Source organism: Mustela lutreola, chromosome 2 (assembly GCF_030435805.1).
Source record: "Mustela lutreola isolate mMusLut2 chromosome 2, mMusLut2.pri, whole genome shotgun sequence".
Lineage (NCBI taxonomy): Eukaryota > Metazoa > Chordata > Mammalia > Carnivora > Mustelidae > Mustela > Mustela lutreola.
In genome coordinates, this window is record NC_081291.1 from 6,055,457 (window position 1) to 6,075,831 (window position 20,375).

At 50.4% G+C, this 20,375-nt stretch overlaps 1 protein-coding gene across 4 annotated transcripts in view; it reads left to right on the forward strand.

Moving 5' to 3' along the window:
• Positions 1–20,375, forward strand: part of INSR (insulin receptor) — a 127,771-nt gene that overhangs the window by 70,474 nt on the left and 36,922 nt on the right. For all 4 annotated transcript variants that reach the window (XM_059159853.1, XM_059159852.1, XM_059159855.1 and 1 more), the window contains exons 3-8: positions 8,213–8,534; positions 13,495–13,643; positions 14,600–14,744; positions 16,248–16,462; positions 17,396–17,522; positions 19,087–19,337. In XM_059159853.1, the coding sequence (XP_059015836.1) occupies positions 8,213–8,534; positions 13,495–13,643; positions 14,600–14,744; positions 16,248–16,462; positions 17,396–17,522; positions 19,087–19,337 (1,209 nt within the window). The remainder of the gene's footprint in view (positions 1–8,212; positions 8,535–13,494; positions 13,644–14,599; positions 14,745–16,247; positions 16,463–17,395; positions 17,523–19,086; positions 19,338–20,375) is intronic.

The following is a 20,375-nucleotide window of genomic DNA, read 5'->3' on the forward strand; positions in this document are numbered from 1 at the left end:
ATTTCACGGAGCGGACTGCACCTCGGGCTTTGTGCAGCGCGCGGTTGCCGCTGGCTCGAGGGGGGCGGGGCCTCGTCCGCTTTCAGCCCGCCCGTTAGGAACTATACACACGCAGATACCTGTCACCGACCAATCCTGAGGCTGCTTTAACGGGGAGCACCCCTCCCATTCCCCCCCCCCCCCCCCCCCGCTTTTCTGGCCTGCGCGCACCGTATGTCTTCTAAGAGCTTCGCAACTCGATTCCAAATGCATCTGGAAAGCCTATCGGTTCACGCGCGTGGGGGCGGCATTGTCAGGGAACCGAAGGGGGAGCTTCCCTGCTTCAAGGACACGCGTCCTTGCGGTTGTCGCTTGTCGCGAATCGCCGACTGGAAAGGGCGTCTGTTGACCGCCGAGCCGTCAGAAGTTTGCCCCCGGCCTCCTCCCCACCATTAAAACACCAAGGGGAGGAATTCCCTGAGTCAGTGCTGCCCTAGCTCGGGGGCTCGGGGGCTGGGCGGGGTGCTGGGGGCTCGAACCTCAGCCGCCCGGGACCCAGGGCGGGCGTGGGGGAGAAGGTCTGTGAACGGAAATCGAGTAAATGACTCTACAGAGTTTATAAAATTCATACTTTCAGGGAGAGCCACGGGGCCCTGTGGAGAATGTGTCTGCAAGCCCATGACGCAACTGTTCCGTTTGGAAATTTCTGGAAAGCAGTAATTTTGGGAATAATAAATCTTGAGGTTCCCCCCCGCCCCAACTACAGGCTTTGGAAAGAAATGTAACAAAATGTTATTAACATATGTTGTACTCTGGAAACATAGTGGCTTCTTTCCTTTGGCTTTGTTTTGCTTTTTACCATATAGCTTCTTAATTAAGGAACACCAAACCGATTTCAACTTTAAAAAAAGGCAAAGTGGGAATAAAAAAGGTGGCTGTCTTTTTCTAAGCATGTCGTTTACAGTGCAGCCCTGTGCTAGTCTTTCCCACTATTCTAACCTTTAAACCTTACTTTGGATTTATTTTCACCTTTTTGTTTTGATGTAGTTTTCAGGTTTACAGAAGAGTTGCAAGAATTGTATCCAGATTCATTGTTTACATCTTACTGGACTTATTTCTAAAGCATTTATTTACACGTATTATATACATATATTTGGTTTTTTTCTTGAGTCTTTTGAGAGTCAGTTGTAGGCGTACTGGGCCTCAACTGGTAACTTTTTAGTGGCTTTCTAAGGACAAGAAAATTACCTTGCATGGCGGCAGTGCAGTGAGCAGAATCAGAAGTTAACACTGAGGCAATATTTTAATCCACGAGCTTGTGTATAAATCTTATCCCAGGAGCCAGTGTTGTCCTCATCAGTACTATATTTTCCTGGCCCTCTTTTCGGTCTAAGACCACACTTCTTACTTAGTTGTTTTGACTGCCGGTTTTGTAATAAGGCAAAAATGATCGAAGAGAGCATTGTATAAGCTCGCGGTGATGTCAGGCGGCTCTTACATAGTTGTACTGGGGTAGTTGGGGGTAGAATTGTATGGTTAATCAATAGTATTTTTTAATTGTCTACCAGGGGCTTTTAAAATACATATTTTCAAATAGATGTCAGTTTTTAAAAGGGTATTATACATACATAGCAAAAACCAAAAAACAAAACCAAAAAAAAAAAACCCTACCAAATTTGCTGATATGTAAGGGTGTCCTACATACTGTCTGCTCCAAGCTCATTCCCTTCCCCAGTTTTGGGGCACATTTCTTGTGTCCCTTTCAGAGGGACGTATGTCTCATTTGTCCGTTTCTCTCCCCTCCCATCATTCCCATTTAAAGATAATAATTTCTGTACAGCAGAATCTGCCCTCTTTTGGTGTAAAGTTCTGCGAGTTTTGACTGATACGTACATTCACATAACCACCACCTTTGTCAAGATACGGAATGGTTCCATCATCCCCTGCCCCCACCCCCCGCCCAGATCCTCTAGACCCTTTTCCAGCCTCTCCTCAGTTCCAGCCCAGGGATGTGTCCACTGCCCGGACAGTTTTGGCTTTTCCAAGATATCATGTAAATGGAATCATAAAGCAGGTAAGACTGGCTTCTTGCACTCAGGACAAAGTGTTTGAAATTCATCCACATTTTGTGGTTGTTAACACTTAGGTGACTGCTCAGTGGGGTTCCTTGTGTGCAGGTATAATGTTTATCCATTCTCCACTCCGGGGACAATTGGATTGTTTCCTGTGTTGGGTGATTATGAATGTAGCCACTATAAACATTTAAGTACAGGTTTTTGTATGAACACCCGTGACTTATTTGTTTTCCATGTCACCTGAGTAAACCCCTAGGCTGTGTGGTAAGGACAAGAAGGGCATGTTTAATTTTATAAGAAACGACCAAACTTTTCTAAACCAGCTGCCGTGCTCTGCCTTTCCCGCTGTTTGGGTCTTTCCTTTCTCTACAAAGGACTTCTGTTCTGTAGACATTGCCCTGCCTCTTGCTTGTTTCACTTAATTGCTACCTTGGAAATGATTCCAACATCAGCGTGCATGGAGCTACATTCTTTTTTGCAGCTGCAGAATATTCCACGCCTCGATCCCCCGTAATTTATTCACCTGGACCTCTAGGTTGTTTCCAGTCCTTTGCTGTTATAAACCCAGCGGGTAATGTCCTGTAGGGTGAAGATGACCCTTGTCCAGATATCTGTGTACACAGAGTCTCTCTTGTCTGCAGGGTGATTCCTAGTAGAAGACCTAGTGGGTCAAGTTGCATTTCCCTCCTTTGCCCCCTCTTCTTAAGTAATTTCTGGAGATCTCCCTCTAGGGGAGGCATCATTGGGGGCGGGGAGCATCACACTTACTCCAGAGGGTCCAACCAGAGGATTCAGACATAGCTGCCACCCCCCTACCCCCAGACTCCATGGAGTTATTTAGAGTTCAATTATCAATCTTCTCAACAGGGCATAATGGGAAAGCCTTTTGAGGTCAAGTTTCAGGAAGGTTGTGGCTGCTTCTGCTAGTGTAACTGAAGGCCAGGGGCTTGGGAACCTTTAGGGAGAAGAGAGAGGGAATTGGGGCCAGCAGTCCAAAGTAGCTTGTGGGGGAGAGAGAGAGGGATGGACGAGGGACTTGTGTGTTTGGAAGAGGAAGGACTGGTGCGTGTTGTCTCTGGAAGGTCTGGGTGGGTCGATGTTTCTTACACAGCTTGCACTTGTCCCGGGAAAGTGAGCAGCCCCTGGACTGCTTGGCAGTTTCTCAAAGAGACTGCCATTGTCTTTGGCAGAAACAGCCTGGGCGGTGGCCCTTTGAGCGTGAGCTTCTGGGACTGCGTCTAGGTCTGGGACTCGGTCAGTGTCTGTGAGAGGGGCCAGTGGAGGAGCACGGGAAGAGGAAAGCCCTCCATCTGGTCCTTTTCATCTTGCAGAACCTGTGGTTTTCATTATTCCTCCCGGGGAGGGGTGGGGGCCCGTGGCTGGCCCAGTGGCATTTCTATTAAATAAGATGAAGTACTTGGAAACAGAATGGGAGACACCCGGAGGTGGCTTATCATGATCAGAGCATAGTCTGCAAAAGTTAAAAACACAACTTTTACGTAAAAGGAAAAAAAAAAAAGCCAGCAAAAGAACACTCATCAACACATTTCTTTTAACTCTTTAGTAAGGGGACCCGCAGGATGGCAAAGCCAAAGGGTTTGCTGTCACTGAATCAGGATTGCAAAGTTCGATACAGGGCTATTTAATGCCATCTGGGGCCACAACACTGCCATTTCTGGGAGGTTGTGTCTTCTGGTGGATAAAAATCATTTACAGTGTGTCCATCTATGAGATGACATCGGACTCCCTGGGAATCTAGGCGCTGGTAGGAATAGTAACTCGATCCCGGGTATGTTTCCCTGAGCAGGGACTGGCCAGCCATCCAGCCCCTTGCCTGCTTCTCTTAAAGTTTTATCGGGCACAGCCGCGCCTGTGTGTATGCGCACGTGCACGTATCTTCTTTGGGGCTGCTTTGTGACCCTTCGCAGAAAAAGCTGGCCAGGGGCTCTGCTGGGGAATGAGATGACTCTTAGGTGGGCTCCAGCATAAAATTGGAAACTCCTGTTGTCAGCTTCCAGGCCCTGTATGCAAGTGTTGAGTATTTTTTCTTGGCATTGTCTAGGCCGGAAGGCTTATGTGTTTGGGAAGTTTTTGTTGGGTCTTTGCTATTGCTACTTTTGAACTCAAGGGCTGACCCTCAGACACAGCTCCAGCCCAGGAAATAGAGCCCTTCCTGTTCTCACATAAGCCTTCCCAGAGGGTCGGGTCTTTGTGGGTCCTAGATAATTGTCTGCCTTAAATATTGCTTCCTGCCATTGAGCCTCCACCCTTGGTCCCTGCAGACCGATCATTCATAACAACGACGATCATAATAACAGGACCAGTAGTAGCCAACTTAGAGCAAACCTGCACCTTGATCAAAGAATCCTGTGCTGGGGCGCCTGCATGGTGGTTGAGCATTGGGCTCTTGATCTTGGCTCATGTCTTAAATCTCAGGGTTGCAAGTTTGAGCCCCACGTTGGGCTCCGTGCTAGGCGCCAGTCTGCCTAATTAAAAAACAAAAACAAAAACAAAAACAAAAACCAGAACAAACAACCTCCCCCCTACCTCCCAAGAATCTAGTGCTTTATCTGCATCATCTTGTTGAGTTAGGAGACATTAAGGGACCATTATCTCCATTTTACAAACCAAAAAACTGAGGCTGTTGCTTCTTTAAGGAAATCTTTATGGTGTGCCTGTTGAGTGGTGGGTGCCGCGTTGCCCAAGCTGAGGGCAGATCGCTTCTTCCTTGATGCGTGGACCCTGTGGATGGCCACAGTGATTCTTTATATCTGGAATAATCATATTCAGAGCCCAGAGATCTAGGGGTTTGCTTTGGCCCTGCTGCTTCTCAAAAGGCCTGTGGTCCTGCTTCTGTGAAATACGTCCTTATTCATCTGCTCCTCTACTCCTTACTCCTAACCCTGCTGGAGTCTTCTTTGGAATTAAGTGAGAATCTAATGGCCTCTATGTAATCCCTAAAAAACCTACACAGACCTTCTCCCATCACCTACCTTGCTCCTCTTATAGCTGCTTTGTTCTGTCTGGGTCCATGGCGTAAAAAATCAGAATATGCTCCATGCACAGATGCTCCAGGTTTTGCATTTGTGTGTAGATTTTCATGGTATTTGTGGAGCACCTGTAACTGGGAGTTGGATTGTGGGTGCATCCTTGAGCCAGTGGCTAAAAATGGGGTACTTGGACGTACTCCAGAGTCATTCCTTTTCCTCCTCTCTAATCAGAGGTGTCCCTACGAAACTCCAGCTGGTGCTGGTGCACGCCCCGTCTTAGGAGTGGGTGTCCTAGGAGCCGGTGCTGTGAATGGTGCAGACACAGCCTGTCCTCCAGCCTTCCCTCTAAACAGATGGTCAACAAACAGCCAGAGTAATTTTTGAGAATGATAAATACTATAGGAAAAATGTAATCAGATAATGTGTTAGAACATGATTGAGCTGGGGGGCAGTGACTTCCAGTGGGGAGGTCAGGGAAGGTCTTTCTAAGGTGCTGGGACCTGAAGGACAAGAAGGAGCCAGTCATGGGAGGACAGTGGGGAGGGCACTCCCGCCAGCTGGAACAGCAGATGCAAAGGTCCTGAGGTAGAAGTGTGTGTGTGTGTGTGTCATGTGAGCAGCAGTGGGGGGTGGGATTGGGGAGCAGGAAGAAGACCCAGATGGCTGCTGCCTGGGGCTGGGAGAAGGACTCCAAGAGGCTAGACCACAAGGGACCTCTGGGCCTTGTTAAGGAGTTTACTCTCATTCTCTAATCCTCTGGTGTCCAATGCAAGAACCAGTAGCTACGAGTGGCTGGTGAAATTAAAACTGGAATACAAAGAAAGGTTCAGTTCCTCAGGAAAAATTGCAACCGTTGTGTCCTCTTGGTGGGAAAGTAAAATGGCGCAGCCACTGTGGAGAACAGTATGGCGGCTCCTCAAAAAATTAAAAAGAGAATTACCATCTGATTTGATAGTTCTGCTTGGGTGTACACGCGGAAGACTTGAAAGCTGGGTCTTGAAGGTCTTCATGTATCCATGGTCTTAACGGCATTATTCGCCATGCCGTAGAGGTGAAAGCAAGGCACTTGCCAGTTGGTGGATAAATGAATAAATAAAATGTGGCATATACACACCGTCGAATGCTATTCAGCCTTAAAAAGGAAAGAAATTCAGACACCTGCTACAGCACGGATGGATCTTGAAGACCTTGTACTCTGTGAAACAAACCAGTAACAAAAAGACCAATAGTACATCATTTCACTCCCAGGAGGTCCCCAGACTGGATGGTGGGAGCCAGACATTGGGTGGGTCTTGGGGAGTCAGTGTTTTTTTTTTTTTTTTCTTTTTTTTTTTTTGTGTGTGTGTGTGTTTAAAGATTTTATTTATTTATTTGACAAACAGAGATCACAAGTAGGCAGAGAGGCAGGCAGAGAGAGGGGGGAATCAGGGTCCCCGCTGAGCAGAGAGTCTGATGTAGGACTTGGTACCAGGACCCTGAGACCATGATCTGAGCTGAAGACAGAGGCTTTAACCCACTGAGCTATCCAGGTGCCCGGGGAGTCAGTGTTTTAAGAGAGACAGAGTTTCGGTCTGGGAAGATGTGAAAGTTCTGGAGATGGGTGGTGGGGATGGGTGCGGGACAGTGTGAGTATACTTTATACCGCTGAGCTGTGCCCTTAAAAATGGCTAAGATGGTCAATTTTATGCTTCGTGTATTTTGCCACGATTAAAAAAAATTAGTTCCTCATTGCATTAACCACACACAAGAGCCACAGGGGAGAAGTGGCTGCTGTGTTGGACAGCGCAGCTGGAGAACGGTCCTGTCCTCGGAGCAAGTTCATCAGGCAGCGCTGCTCCTGTGTGAATGTGGCTCCAGGAGCCCCTTCTGTTTCCTGGAGCCAGTTTTGGGGGCCCAAAGTTGGTGCAGCAAAGCGCCTGAGGGCTTGGGGTCAGTAGCACCCCCAGCTTCCGGGCTATGTTTCAAGCCGTGGTTTCAGCCATGCAGAGTGTATGAGAGAAGAAACTCCCAGAACGGGCAGTGCCACGGCCAAGGTCTGTCCGGCCTCAGGGAAGCCATTTGTCCATGGACAGATTTGCTGACAGCCTGGACAGGGAGGCCTGATGCTGAGGGACCGAAATCAAGGGGTGATCAGGAAGGGATGAGTAGTGAGACGTGGGGAAAAAGGGGATGGGTCACAAGCTGTTGCCGGAACTCGGGGCAGAGTCCAGCATTTGGTGGACAGTTCATTGCGGGGGACCAGAAACTCCCCTAGCCACGAGATCAAAGGGAAGCCTCTGGTGTCCCCATCGGCGGGACCTTCTGTTTTTTTCCTGTTCGTTATCTCCTTCGGGTTGCAGCAGACACGTCCCCTCCCCTCACTTCCAGCCCCGTGCTGTGTGGCTTATATGATTGCGCCAGTTTAAGTAATGAACCTGCCTCCTCCATTGGACCCTGTGTTCCGGAAGGAGGGGCTGTGGCCACCTTGTTCCTTGTTCCTTGGCTGAAGCCAAGATCAGGGCAATCAGATGTCTGTTGAAGTGACAAATGACGTTAGGGTAACTTGCTCCACCTTCTCATACCATGGTTTCCCCATCTGTAACGCGGAGGCAGTGGCCCTAACACTATCTGTGTACACGGATACCGCAGAAGCCCGCTAGAACAAGCTTGCGAGACCTGACTGTCGGGTTTTCAGGGCATTTGTCAACCAGCTATTAAAGAAGCGTTATGAAATGTACATGATACAGACTTACCGTGAACAAATCACCTTAAAAACAAAAGCAATAAATACTCAGAACTCACCGCTTCTGATCGCCTCGTACGTTTTTCGATTAGGCTCTTGGGTTATTTGCTACTATTGTAGCCATCTGGTGGAGAGGCTGCTGAAGGCTGGGCTGCTCCGTGTCTCTCATCAGCTCCCCTTTGAGCAGCATTTTGTTGGTAGCTTTGGATGGCCCGAGGAGGGGGTGTTTACACCATGGCGATGTGCAGGAGCCGTGAGTCAGAGACTGTCTGCCTGCCTCCCCAGAGTGGTCTTACACAGTTGCGAGCACACCGCTGGCAGGGGGTAGTGGGGCTGACTTGGGTTAACAGTCACGCCTGGCGTGGAGCGAGTACGGTAGAAGGGAGACCGTTGCTGGTTTTCTTTTGCCGGCCATCGCTGACTGGCTGTCTCCTCTCTCCCTCCAGTCTGTCCCACCATCTGCAAGTCGCACGGCTGCACCTCGGAGGGCCTCTGCTGCCACAGCGAGTGCTTAGGCAATTGCTCTGAGCCCGACGACCCCACCAAGTGCGTGGCCTGTCGCAATTTCTACCTGGACGGCAGGTGCGTGGAGACCTGCCCGCCCCCGTACTATCACTTCCAGGACTGGCGCTGCGTGAACTTCAGCTTTTGCCAGGACCTGCACAACAAATGCAAGAACTCCCGGAGGCAGGGCTGCCACCAGTACGTCATTCACAACAACAAGTGCATCCCCGAGTGCCCCTCTGGTTACACGATGAATTCCAGCAAGTGAGTCCAGGGTGCAGCTTCTGGGAGGGTGGGGGGAGGCACAGAGGGGGCGGGCGGCATCTGCTAAAACTGTGTGAAAAACTAGAGCTAACTGGCATCGAGCGAGGAGGCGGCTGCCGAGTAGTGATCTGCTTGGGTCTGTCGGAGGCCGTCTCTGCCTCCTGGTTTGGTCCTGGCCTTTGGAACAGGGAGTCGACGAGAGAGTGAGTATTTTCCCATCTTCTGCACCATTTTTTTTTTCCTGCACCATTTTTTAAAGTTTTTTCTGTGCTTAGCTTGGGGGAGCAGAAGACAGAAAGGCAGGAGTTCTTGGCCCCCCCCCCCCCCTTTGCATGTACAGGACTTTGCCCAGCTAAGTTACAGCTGAGGGCAGAGCTGAGTTTTTTAGGTTTTCTGCCTGCTGGAGCCACTTAGTATGGGGAGATTAGCCTGGAGCACAGGGAGGAAGAGATTCCGGAGTGTTCCAGACTCTTCCCAGGACTTTGGTGCACTTTTGAAGGACAGCACCGTCCAGCCATTCCCTAGTGTTCGGGTGAGGAATACGGTGTGAGTCAGATTTCCTACACACATCACAGGCTTTTTGTTCACGTTGTTAAGCTTTTTAGATGAGCTATTTCGGTGTCTCAGGGCTGTAACCAAGTTTGAAAAAATCTGTTTCCTGGTTTTTGTGTTGAGGGTTTGGGGAAAAAAAAAAAAAAAAAGCAACCCACCCCACGAAACAACAACAACAACAACAAAAAAAACAAATCAGAAACAGACGCACGTCAAGGGGCCTTGAGCTGATCTGCTTACGTAAAAAAATCTTCCTCTGAGGACTTGAGAATTAGCCAAGCGAACGTGTTCTGGTGGGAAATTTTATTTCCCCGGGTAGAGTGGGTGGGAAGGAAAACAATCTTTATTTCGGTTCCTATGAGCCTCTCTCTGAGTGTTTGTGAAACCTGCAAGTACAACATGTTTTGTTTTACTTGTTTTTGATAAAACCTATCAAGTGGCTTTGTTGACCAAAAATAGGCTTCTATAAATCACCTTTGCATGCCAGACAGAGCCTTTTTTTTTTTTTTTTTTTCCTTTTCCTGGCTAGTTTTATCAGTCAGGTTGGGAAAATGACCATATTCCTTTTGATTCATTTCTGTTTTTTGTTTTTTCTCCATGTTTGAAATAAAACATGGATATTAACGTCTTCCGGCGAGATGTTTGTTTAAAAGACACTGGCTTTAAATAAAAGGTATTTTTTTTCCCCCTTGACCGTAACTGAGACCTGAGATGGAGAGGAGATTTCTTTGATGTGCTTGCTTGATGGGACAGCAGCCCCCCGAACCCAAAACCTGGGAAGCGGGCAGCCCGTCCTGTGATGTCTGGGACCTTTACTGAGGGAAGAAAGGCAAAGTGAGGAATGCCAGTTAGAACTTGCCATAGCAATATTTCACTTTGTTGGTTAAAAAAAAAAAAACAACCAAAAAAAAAAACCAACCAAAAAAACCCCAAAATCCCCCCAAAACAAACACTAGCTTTTCCTTCCAAAGCTTTTCTTCCAGAGCTTTTATTTGCTGAAAGACTTTAGTGCTCTCATTTTCTAATGTGGTTTGATACCAAATAGAACCAGATAGGTTTATCTGGGAAATGGTTTCTGATGGTTTTGGAACAGAGGTCTAGGAAGCCATGTGATTTCGTTAGAAAGCTTCACTATCTGGGGTGACTTAGGTTCCTGGTGGGCGCACCGGGGTGCTCTTTCCTGGAATGAAGAGGGCTTGCTCTGTGGGATGAATGTTAGAGTGTGGTGGGGGTGGGGCATCCCTCACCCCCCCCACCCCTGACCACCGAATGATCTTCGCCTGCCATACAGCTCCCAGCTGAAAAGCCCGTTCCCTATATTTGACTGCCCCGTCTGAATGAACGTGCAGCCACTCCTTGGCACATCGCACAGTTTTCACTCTTTTCCCAGCATTTACTGCTAATTGCTGTCTTAAGTGCCTTCGCCGCCTGACTGTAGGTTTCACAGTGTATCGGTGAGCTCTGTCTGTGTAACAGACCTCCCAACACTTAGTGACTCGAGACAACACTCATTTCTGATTTGTAATGATTTCCGGGGTTGACCGGTGGTTTGTCCAGCCTGCGCTGCACCGAGCCTCTCCTATCTCGACTGGGCGGCCGAGGCCTCTCCCCGTGTGGTTTCTTAGCCCAGCAGCCAGCCCGAGGGCCTGCCCCAGTGTGCACGTACTTTTCCCCTCTGCTCTGCTTTAAATTTGTTAACGTCCCATTGGCCAAAGCAAGTCACGTGGGCAAGCCCAGATTCTCTGAATGGGGAGTACCCGCACTTCTTGTCGGGATGGGCTGCAGACAACTTGTGGCCTTGTCATCTCCCACGGGGAAAGTAGATCGCCTGTTTCCTTCACTCATATATGCCTGCGGCTTAGGATGGGCGCTGGCAAAGGGCCAGATAGTAAATATTTTCAGCTCTGAGGGCCATATGGCCTCTGTTGCAGCTATGCAGCTCAGCCCCTATAGGGCAAGAGAACCATAGATGATACGTCAACCAGTGGGCGCGGCCGGGCTCCTGCGTAATGCTATTTACAAAGACAGGTGGCTGGCCAGATCTGGCCTGCAGGGCCATCGTTGGCCGATCCCTGGCCTAGAGTATCACCTGTCACCTTACAGGTGCTCTGGGAGTTATTTGCAGAATCAACAAAAGAACCCAAACATTGGGTCCCTGTTCCATTTCCGCGCCAGCTGTTCTAATGTAAGCCGGGTGTCTGGGGGGCAGTTCGGATCCCAGCCACCCAGAGTGAGCATCGGGCTGTGCCCTCCACAGTCCAGTGCTCGCTCCAGATGCCAGCATGCTTCGGAGTACCTGGGCCACCCACGCTTCTCCTCGGCTGGCTATACATGTAGGGGTTCTCACATATCCTTTTCAGGTTCAGTAATTTGCTAGAACAGGTCACAGTACTTTAAAAAAAAAAAAAAAAGTCCCATACCATTCTGTCAGTCCCGAGCCCGTTGATGGTAGCACCCTTGGTTAGGGACGCGGGCAGGGGTCGGCCAGGAGGTACACGTCGCTCATGGAGAGCTCCAGACGTTTCCCCGTCAGGGCCCCTGTTTATCGCTGGGCCGGCCCTTGTGGTTCTTCCTATGATCACTTGACGCACTTCAGCAAAGACTATCTGGGAACTTAGAGAAACGAGGGCGATGACTCATGAGTCCTCACCAGAGGGCACACGGAGCCTTGGGGGCCACACAGCGAGGTCACGGGGAAGGAGAGAGAGAGAGAGAGAGAGAGAAACTGCAGCTCTGCCTTTGCTAGGACCCGAGGGCAGGTGTCCACGGTTTTGTGGGTTCGCCCTTTCCTGGTGAATTTAAAGCATAAGAAGAGGAATTGGAGTGGGAGGGAGACGTGGGGTCCCTCGGGCAGTCAACCATCTAGGCCCCCAGAGCTTTCTCAAAGAGGGGGCTTCGGGGGCGGGGCAGCCGAGTTCCATATCTGGCGTGTGGCTCAGGGCCGGGTCTTCCTGCTGACGGAACGTTGATTCCAGCGGGATGTTGAGAATCAGAGCTGGTCAGTGTCAGGCACTGACCCTGCACACATTCCCAAGTACAGCTTCATCCTTAATTACCGCGGAGATGCCCAGCTCTGCCCCGTGGAAACTTCACAGAGCCAGTGTCCAGAATTTCCTCTGGGCTCTCATTACAGAGCTGTGACCTGGGGACTTCTTGACCATGTGATTGAACGCTCGTTTTCAGTGGCTGAAAAACCCACAGATCAGATCCTACCTTTGGTCTTCTGGGTGACCGGACCCCATCCTGCAGCTACACAGGGACCCCCCACCCCACCCCACGCTGTCCCCTCGGTAGCATAACAAAGGGGCTCCCACCTCTCAGGGAATGCCAAGGGCCTTTGAAGCTCTGTGCCAGGACCTAGGACTGCTGTCACCAAGGTCATTCTGAAGAATCGGATATGCCAGGGGTGTGTGACTGACAACAGTAGCAGCAGTGATACCGCTAGTGAAAAGTGATCATCAGAGCAAGGACTGGTGATTCTTGTTCTGTACGTGCCACGTGGTTTAGACGGTTTCTCCCCCTGGGAAGTTTGATAAAACCCTCTCTGGACTGACTTGGGTGCGTGCCCACCACCTCTGAATCCCTGGGGATGGGTGGAAGGTGGTGTCCAGCCTGGCCTGGATCCTGTAGTCTTGCCTGGACCTTGGAGTGCTGTGCTAGCCAAGAACCCACCCCCTTCAAGGACCACTGGCTATGGTCAGCAGAGCCAGAGGCTGCGCCCGTCAGACACTGTCCTGTGCCAGGCTGTGTTACAGGTGTGGGCACATCGTACCCCATGCAACAGTAAGCACCTGGTCTCCTTGGGAGCGGTGGCTGCAGTTTTGCCCTGTGGGGGCAGCCCCACCATGGTACGGGGCAGTGGAAATCCTCCGAAAGGCCCATCAGCTTGGAACAGTTCCCATCACGTGATAACACCCAAGTCTCATCCCTTCGGTGTGATGGCATGAGTCCTGCCTCTTCGGGGTAGAACAGGATCCTCCTGGGGGTGCAGAGTGAATCCCATTACTTTGGGGTATGTGGGACCCCCGTTGTTTTAGGGGAGAAGCGTGAGTCCCCTGCCTTCGTGGTAAAGCTGTAGGACTTGCAGGCATGGAGGATGGTACACAACTGCCCCTTTATGCGGTGGTTCTTACTGGGGGTGATTTGTCCCCCTGTCGGCAGAGGGGACAACGTTTGGAGACATTTTTGGCTGGCATGGAGTGGGGGAGGCCGAGGGGGGCTCCTCACGACCTTCCAGCACCAGGACACACTCACCACAAAGAATTTCTCCTGCCCCACATGTCAGCAATGCTGTGGTTGAAATGCCCAGCCTTAGGGTAACAGCGTAAGTCCTGTCCCTTGGGCCCGGTGCAGTCCTGGCATGTGGGGTCCTGGGTGCCCTGACCCCCTCTCTCTACTCTGTCCTCAGCCTGATGTGCACTCCATGCCTGGGCCCCTGTCCCAAGGTCTGCCACATCCTGGAAGGCGAGAAGACCATTGACTCGGTGACGTCTGCCCAGGAGCTTCGAGGCTGCACGGTGGTCAACGGAAGCCTCATCATCAACATCCGAGGGGGCAGTGAGTGCTCTGGGGGCGGGGGGCTGCCCCGGGGGTGAGGACCTACCTTCCCAGCTGCACAACGGGGGAGGAGTTTGAGGAGTTGGCTTCCAGACCCGAAATTCAAATTGGTGGCTCAGTCCTGGCCCCGCCCACCCGGAGAGTCTAGTTTTCCAAGTTGGGAATTGGCATTCTGACTTGGGAATTTGCATTTGTAATGAGTAGGCCACGTGCCCTGTGGCAGGTCTGTGGGCTGTGTTTCCAGAAATGTGGTTGCAGGCAAAAAAAAGCATCCTTTTGTTTATATTTTCAGCAAGCATTTATTGAATGCAGACTCCCAGGGAACAAAGCAAAGCAAAGCCCCCCACGATGGGTCCTACAAATCAACACATCAGTGTATGACGTAAACTTGGGGTGGTCCCCACCATGGAGGGAAGTGAGGCAGGGAAATGGGGGGGGCAGGTGGTCTCTGCCACTGTAGAACTTGAGAACGAAGGGGCGTGGCCCTTTTCCAGTTAAACGTTATTGTTATTTACAAAACGGACTGGAATTTCGGCCACTGGGCTTCCTGTCGTTTGCCAGCCTCTGAGATCGAGAATAAAGGGGTCTGCTGTTTTTGAGGGGGTTTCTGCTCTGAAGTGGGATGCCTTGAGCTGGAGATGAAGCAAACCAAGCAGATCTATGAGAGAATGATACTCTGGACAAAGGAGGAAGCCAGTGCAAAGGTCAAGGATGCCTAGCTTGTTTAAGGGCATACAAGGTCAAGGATGAGGAAGAAATGCGCTGGTCACTTATATAGAGACTTGCAGACCCTGCGGTAAAGGCTTTGATTAGTATTGATACATTAGTTTGATACATTTTGAGCAGGGCGTGTTGACGTCACTTGCAACCTCTAGGCTGACTCCTCCCTATGAGTGATTATGGGAAGATTAAAATACTTCTGTAGAAGCTCACGGGGTCTTCTCCCCTTTCCTTAGACAACCTGGCAGCTGAGCTGGAGGCCAACCTCGGACTCATTGAGGAAATTTCTGGGTATCTGAAAATCCGGAGATCCTACGCTCTTGTGTCACTTTCCTTTTTCCGGAAGTTACGGCTGATTCGAGGAGAGACCTTGGAAATCGGGTATGTGGCCTGGTTCTGTGTGCGGCCCGGGTGCTTGCGAGGAGGTTCATAAGTTAAAGTGAAGGAGGGGTTTCTGCCAAAACACGGAAACACCTGTGTCGTGGACGGACAGATGGATAAAGATGGGGCCCGTACATGCAGTGGAATATCACTCAGCTATAAAAAGGAAGGAAATCCTGCCATTTGCAGCAACGTGTATGGACCTTGAGGATGTTACGCTGAGTGAAATAAGTCAGAGAAAGACAAATGCTGTAGGATCTCAGTTGCATGAGGAATCTAAAAACAAAACCACAAAAGCAAGCTTGGAGACACAGAGAGTCGATTGGTGTTGCCAGAAGCAGGGGTAGGGAGCAGGAGGAGACCCTCCCCGGGGGTCCGAGGGGTCGGACTTCCAGTCATAAAAATAAGCAAGTCCTGGGGTGTAATTAATGTACTCATCGTGACCATTGTTAACAATACTGTATTCTACATTTGCACGTTGCTAAGAGCGTAAATCTTATTTTTTAAAAAAGATTTAATTCATTTATTGGACAGAGAGCACCAGCAAGGGGAGTGGCGGACAGAGAGAGAGGGAGAAGCAGGTTCCCCACTGAGCAGGGAGCCCAATGCAGGACTCGATCCCAGGACCCTGAGAACATGACCTGAGCCAAAGGCAGACGCCCAGCCGACTTCTAACATTTACTTTCTTAGCAGCTTTTAAATATGTGATACAGTACTATTACATGTACTTACCATGACAGAACTTAGGGGTTTTAAAGCCCCCGGAGAATCTGTTAGGGGACAGTGCCTGGAGAAGCCTTGAGAGGAAGGAATGTGCTGGGACGTGTCGAGAGACCTAGCCAAGGAGGTAGATACAGGCACTCTTGGGAGATCTCAGGGGGTCCAGCTCCAGCTCTGTGCCCTCCACCTCCTCAGTGAGGCCAGGAGAGGAGCGACACCTCTTGGTCTCCTTTGTCATTGACTCTTCCTTGCTGGAATTCTCATCTCTGGCCCGTGGGAGTCTCCTTTTTGGAGATACTCTCCCTGCCTCCCCCTCCCCCTCCCAGGCCCCTTCACTCCACCTGCCTTTGAGACTTGCCGCGGGGGGCTCCCAGCCTTGGCTGTCTCTCTAGCGGTCTCCTCCTACGTGTGCTAAGAGTCCGGCTCTGGCTTACCCTCGAGCCTCTCTCTAGCCCGGCGACCCCCAGAAGCCTCAGATGCCACAGGTACAAAATGGAACTCCTCTCCTGGCCCTAATTGTCCATCTTCATTTCCCAGATCCCCTTCCCTCGAGGTCTACTGACTCTAGTTAGGTCAGTAAGACAACAGAAAGCCAGACTAGCTGTGTTTCCTGCAGATGGGGACAGACTCACGAGTGACAGGTCTGAGGAGGGCTGTCCAGCAGGGACCCAGGTTCTGTCCATTTCCGGGCTGCTCAGGGTCACAGCTCCAGCCGTGGCCCCGCTATCTTGGCGTTGGAGGTTACAAGCCCGTGAATGACTAGGCTTGTGTATGTTTCCGTAGGAACTACTCTTTCTACGCCTTGGACAACCAGAACCTAAGGCAGCTTTGGGATTGGAGCAAACACAACCTCACCATCACTCAGGGGAAACTCTTCTTCCACTATAATCCCAAACTCTGCTTGTCAGAAATTCACAAGATGGAGGAAGTTTCGGGAACCAAGGGGCGCCAGGAGAGGAACGACATTGCCCTGAAGACCAACGGGGACCAGGCGTCTTGTAAGTGGTGATGTCCTGGTCCTTCCAGCCGGTGGACCAGATAAGGTGTCCGCCTTCCTCCTCGAGGACTGGCCCCCGGGTGGGGGGTGTCGTTGCCTCTCAGTGAGCTGGAACAAGTCTGAGTCATAGGGTTCTGCTTCTGAAATACCGAGGATAGGTGTATCTTATCTTAGTGATTAGAGAGATAACAGTGCCTGATTCTGGAGGATAACTCCATTGGCATTGAATGAATGAATGAATGAATGATTCAGTTCCTCCATATAGATGGCCTTGGCTCCAGTGCTCTAGCAGGTCCCGTAGCTGCTAATAGAGCCAGAGGCTGCCCGCTGACGATACTGCCCTGACAGGTTCTCTCTGGAAGGGACATCTGAGCCTTGAGGCGCCCAGGGACTCGGGTCATTGCAGCGGAGTGTGGGAACTCGGGAGGGAGGGAGAGCAGGCTGGGGTGGAGCTTAAGGGATGCTTGCTTGCTGGCCTGCCGCTCTGTGTAAGGCATGGTCTCTCCGTGATCGGGCTCGTTTCTCTGAGCTCCCTCAGCACATGTTCCATTTGCACCGGGATTGAACGTCTTCCGACACGTAAGGCCCCGAAGCCCACCTGGATGCCAGCATTGTGCCGGGACAGACGTTACTCTTAAAAATGACTTCTCCCAGTGATTACTGGCGCGGCGTCCTTCTGGGTGGGTGCTGACCGCTGTTACGTACTGTTGAGCCTCTGGCCGGGTCACGGGCTCATTGTAGGGGCCAGCTTGCGAGACCGGCTCTGGCCTCCGAGCCCCAGGAGGAGGCGTGTGGGAGTGAGGCCCACCCGGGAGGCAGCAGACTGACCTCCCCCTTCCCGTGGGCGCGCTTGGAGATGCAGGATCACCTGTTCCGGGCTGGGCTGAAGGACATTTTTAGTGCTGATACCATTACTGTTTTTAAACTTTCTTAGGTGAGAACGAACTCCTTAAATTTTCTTACATTCGGACATCGTACGACAAGATCTTGCTAAAATGGGAGCCATACTGGCCCCCTGACTTCCGAGACCTTTTGGGGTTCATGCTTTTCTACAAAGAGGCGTAAGTAGGAGATAAAAGAGGTGTGCGGGTTCGGAGGGTCCCCTTGGAGACTCCGCTGCCTCTCTCTTCCTTGGGGATGGCTGTCATCGGTCCCTTTTTACCATCTCACAAGCCGATGGCCTGGGAAGTTAGTAAAATCCCCGTTTGTCAAAACCAGAAATTAAAACAAACCGGTTTCTTATGCCAAGTTTCCTACAGCAACATCCCACTGTGCCTCATCATCCGTACATCTCGCCAGGACATCCTTAACGGAATTCGCTCAGTCTGCTTAGTGGGTTTTTAAAGATTTATTTGCATATCAATTTTGTATTTTTTTTTCCCCAACATTTAAAGAATTGTGGCAACACCTACGTGACATAAAATTGGCCCCTTGGACTCAGTTTCTCTGTACAGCTCGTTAAGCACATTCACAGTGTTGTGCACTTGTCTCCAGCGTCCGTCTCTAGAATCTTCTCTTCCCAAACGAAAACTGTCCCCATTAAACAACACCCAGTCATTCTGAGTACAGTTGGCCCTCGAATAATGCCAAAGCTAGGGGCACTGACTCCCCTACCCAGCCAAAAATCCACACACAATTTTTATCCCTCCCCCAAACTTAGTTGCTAATAGCCTGCTGTTTCCTGGAAGCCTTATTGATAATACAAACTATTGACTGATGTGGATTTTGGCTGTTATATGTATTACAGACTGTGTTCTTACAAGAAAGTCTGCTAGAGAAAAGAAAATGCTATTAAGAAAGTCACAAGGAGGGAAAATGCAGTTATGGTCCCGGACTGTAAAAAATCCATCCACGCACGAGTGGACCCACGCCATTCGGCCCACGTTGTTCAAGGCTCTGCTGTATACAACTATGCTGAAAAAAATTTAAAAAAAAAATTTTTGTTTTTAAGTAATCTGTATACCCAACATGGGGCTTGAATTTACAACCCTGAGATCAGGAGTTGGGTACTCCACTGATGAAGCCATCCAGGGTCCCCTGACTGTGCTGAACTTTTAGAGGGAGGTGCTGGAAGTTGTGATGGTATTCTTATGAGTAATTGCACCATCTTTGAAGGTTTATTTTGCTGAGACTGTGTGCTGAAAAGTAGCACTCAGTCTCTCACGGATTTTTTTTTTTTTCTCCGAATGTTATTTCTTCATTTGAGAGAGAGTACGCCTGTGTGCAGAGTGGGGGGAGGGGCAGAGGGAAAGGGAGAGAAAATCTCCCGCAGGCTCCATGCTGAGTATGGAGCCTGATGCGGGGCTCAGTCTCACAACCCTGAGATCATGACTTGAGCCAAAATCAAGGGTCTGATGCTTAGCCAACGGAGCCACCCAGGCGCCCCTCTCCTGTAGTCTTACCGATGAGTAGTGAGATAGTTGGTATCAACATCATCACTCTTGATATAATTGGAAAATTGAGCTGGGGTCCCTTCTCTTTGGGGTCCGTGTCATTTTTCTCTGTGGCATAAGATTGTTGGTGAACAGGAGGCAGCCCTGTAGGACGTCACCTTCTCTGTTGCGTGTCTCTATCCTCAGAACGGGAGTCATGGAATGATAACCGCCTTCTGCTTTGTCTTGAAAGCCCTTACCAGAATGTGACCGAGTTCGACGGGCAGGACGCGTGTGGCTCCAACAGCTGGACCGTGGTGGACATTGACCCCCCTCTGCGGTCCAATGACCCCAAGTCGCAGAACCACCCAGGGTGGCTGATGCGGGGTCTCAAGCCCTGGACCCAGTACGCCATTTTTGTCAAGACCTTGGTTACCTTTTCTGATGAACGCCGCACGTACGGGGCCAAGAGTGACATCATCTATGTGCAGACGGATGCCACTAGTAAGTGTTTCTTTTTTTTTAAGATTTTACTTATTTATTTGACAGATCACAAGCAGACAGAGAGGCAGGCGGGGGGTGGGGAGCAGGCTCCCCGCTGAGCAGAGAGCCTGATGAGGGGCTCGATTCCAGGACCCTGGGATCATGACTTGGGCTGAAAGCAGAGGCTTAACCCACTGAGCCACCCAGGCGCCCCTAGTAAGTGTTTCTTACACAAACTGGACATCTTGCCTTGAACACGTTGACGCAGTGATGTTGTAGGAAGGGCTCTGTGATGTGCTTATTGGCTTCTAAAAGAGCCGGGTGCCGAGGCTTAGAATTTCAAAAGACAAGGCAGTAGCCTATGTGCATATTCCTTCCCATTCTGGAAATTTTTTTTTTATTTTAAGGATTTTAATTATTTTATTTGACAGACAGAGATCACAAGTAGGCAGAGAGGCAGGCAGAGAGAGAGGGGGAGGCAGGCTCCCTGCTGAGCAGAGAGCCCGATGTGGGGCTCGATCCCAGGACCCCAAGACCCACGACCTGAGTCGAAAGCAGAGGCTCAACCCACTGAGCCACCCAGGCGCCCCCATTCTGGAAAAAAATTTTTTTTTAAAGATTTTATTTATTTATCTGAGGGAGAGACAGTGAGAGAGAACACGAGAGGGGAGAAGGTCAGAGGGAGAAGCAGGCTCCCCACGGAGCTGGGAGCCCGATGTGGGACTCGATCCCAGGACGCTGGGATCATGACCTGAGCTAAAGACAGCTGCTTAACCAACTGAGCCACCCGGGCACCCAAGGAGAATTTTTAAATATCTACAAAAGTAGGAGGAAAAGGAGCCCCACGGACTGTCTCCCAGCTTCGACAGTTGTGTCTTGCTATTTTTATGTCATCTCTGTGCCCCCCCTTTTTTTTGGAGAGGGGCAGGGGTATTTCATAGCAGTTTAGTGGTATTTGTATTTTCATGAAGCCCAAGTCCTTCTCCTGTCGTGGAGGTCCTCAACCCTGGGGTGATTCTGCCCCCCGCGCTGTGGCCACTTGGTGACGTCTGGAGACAG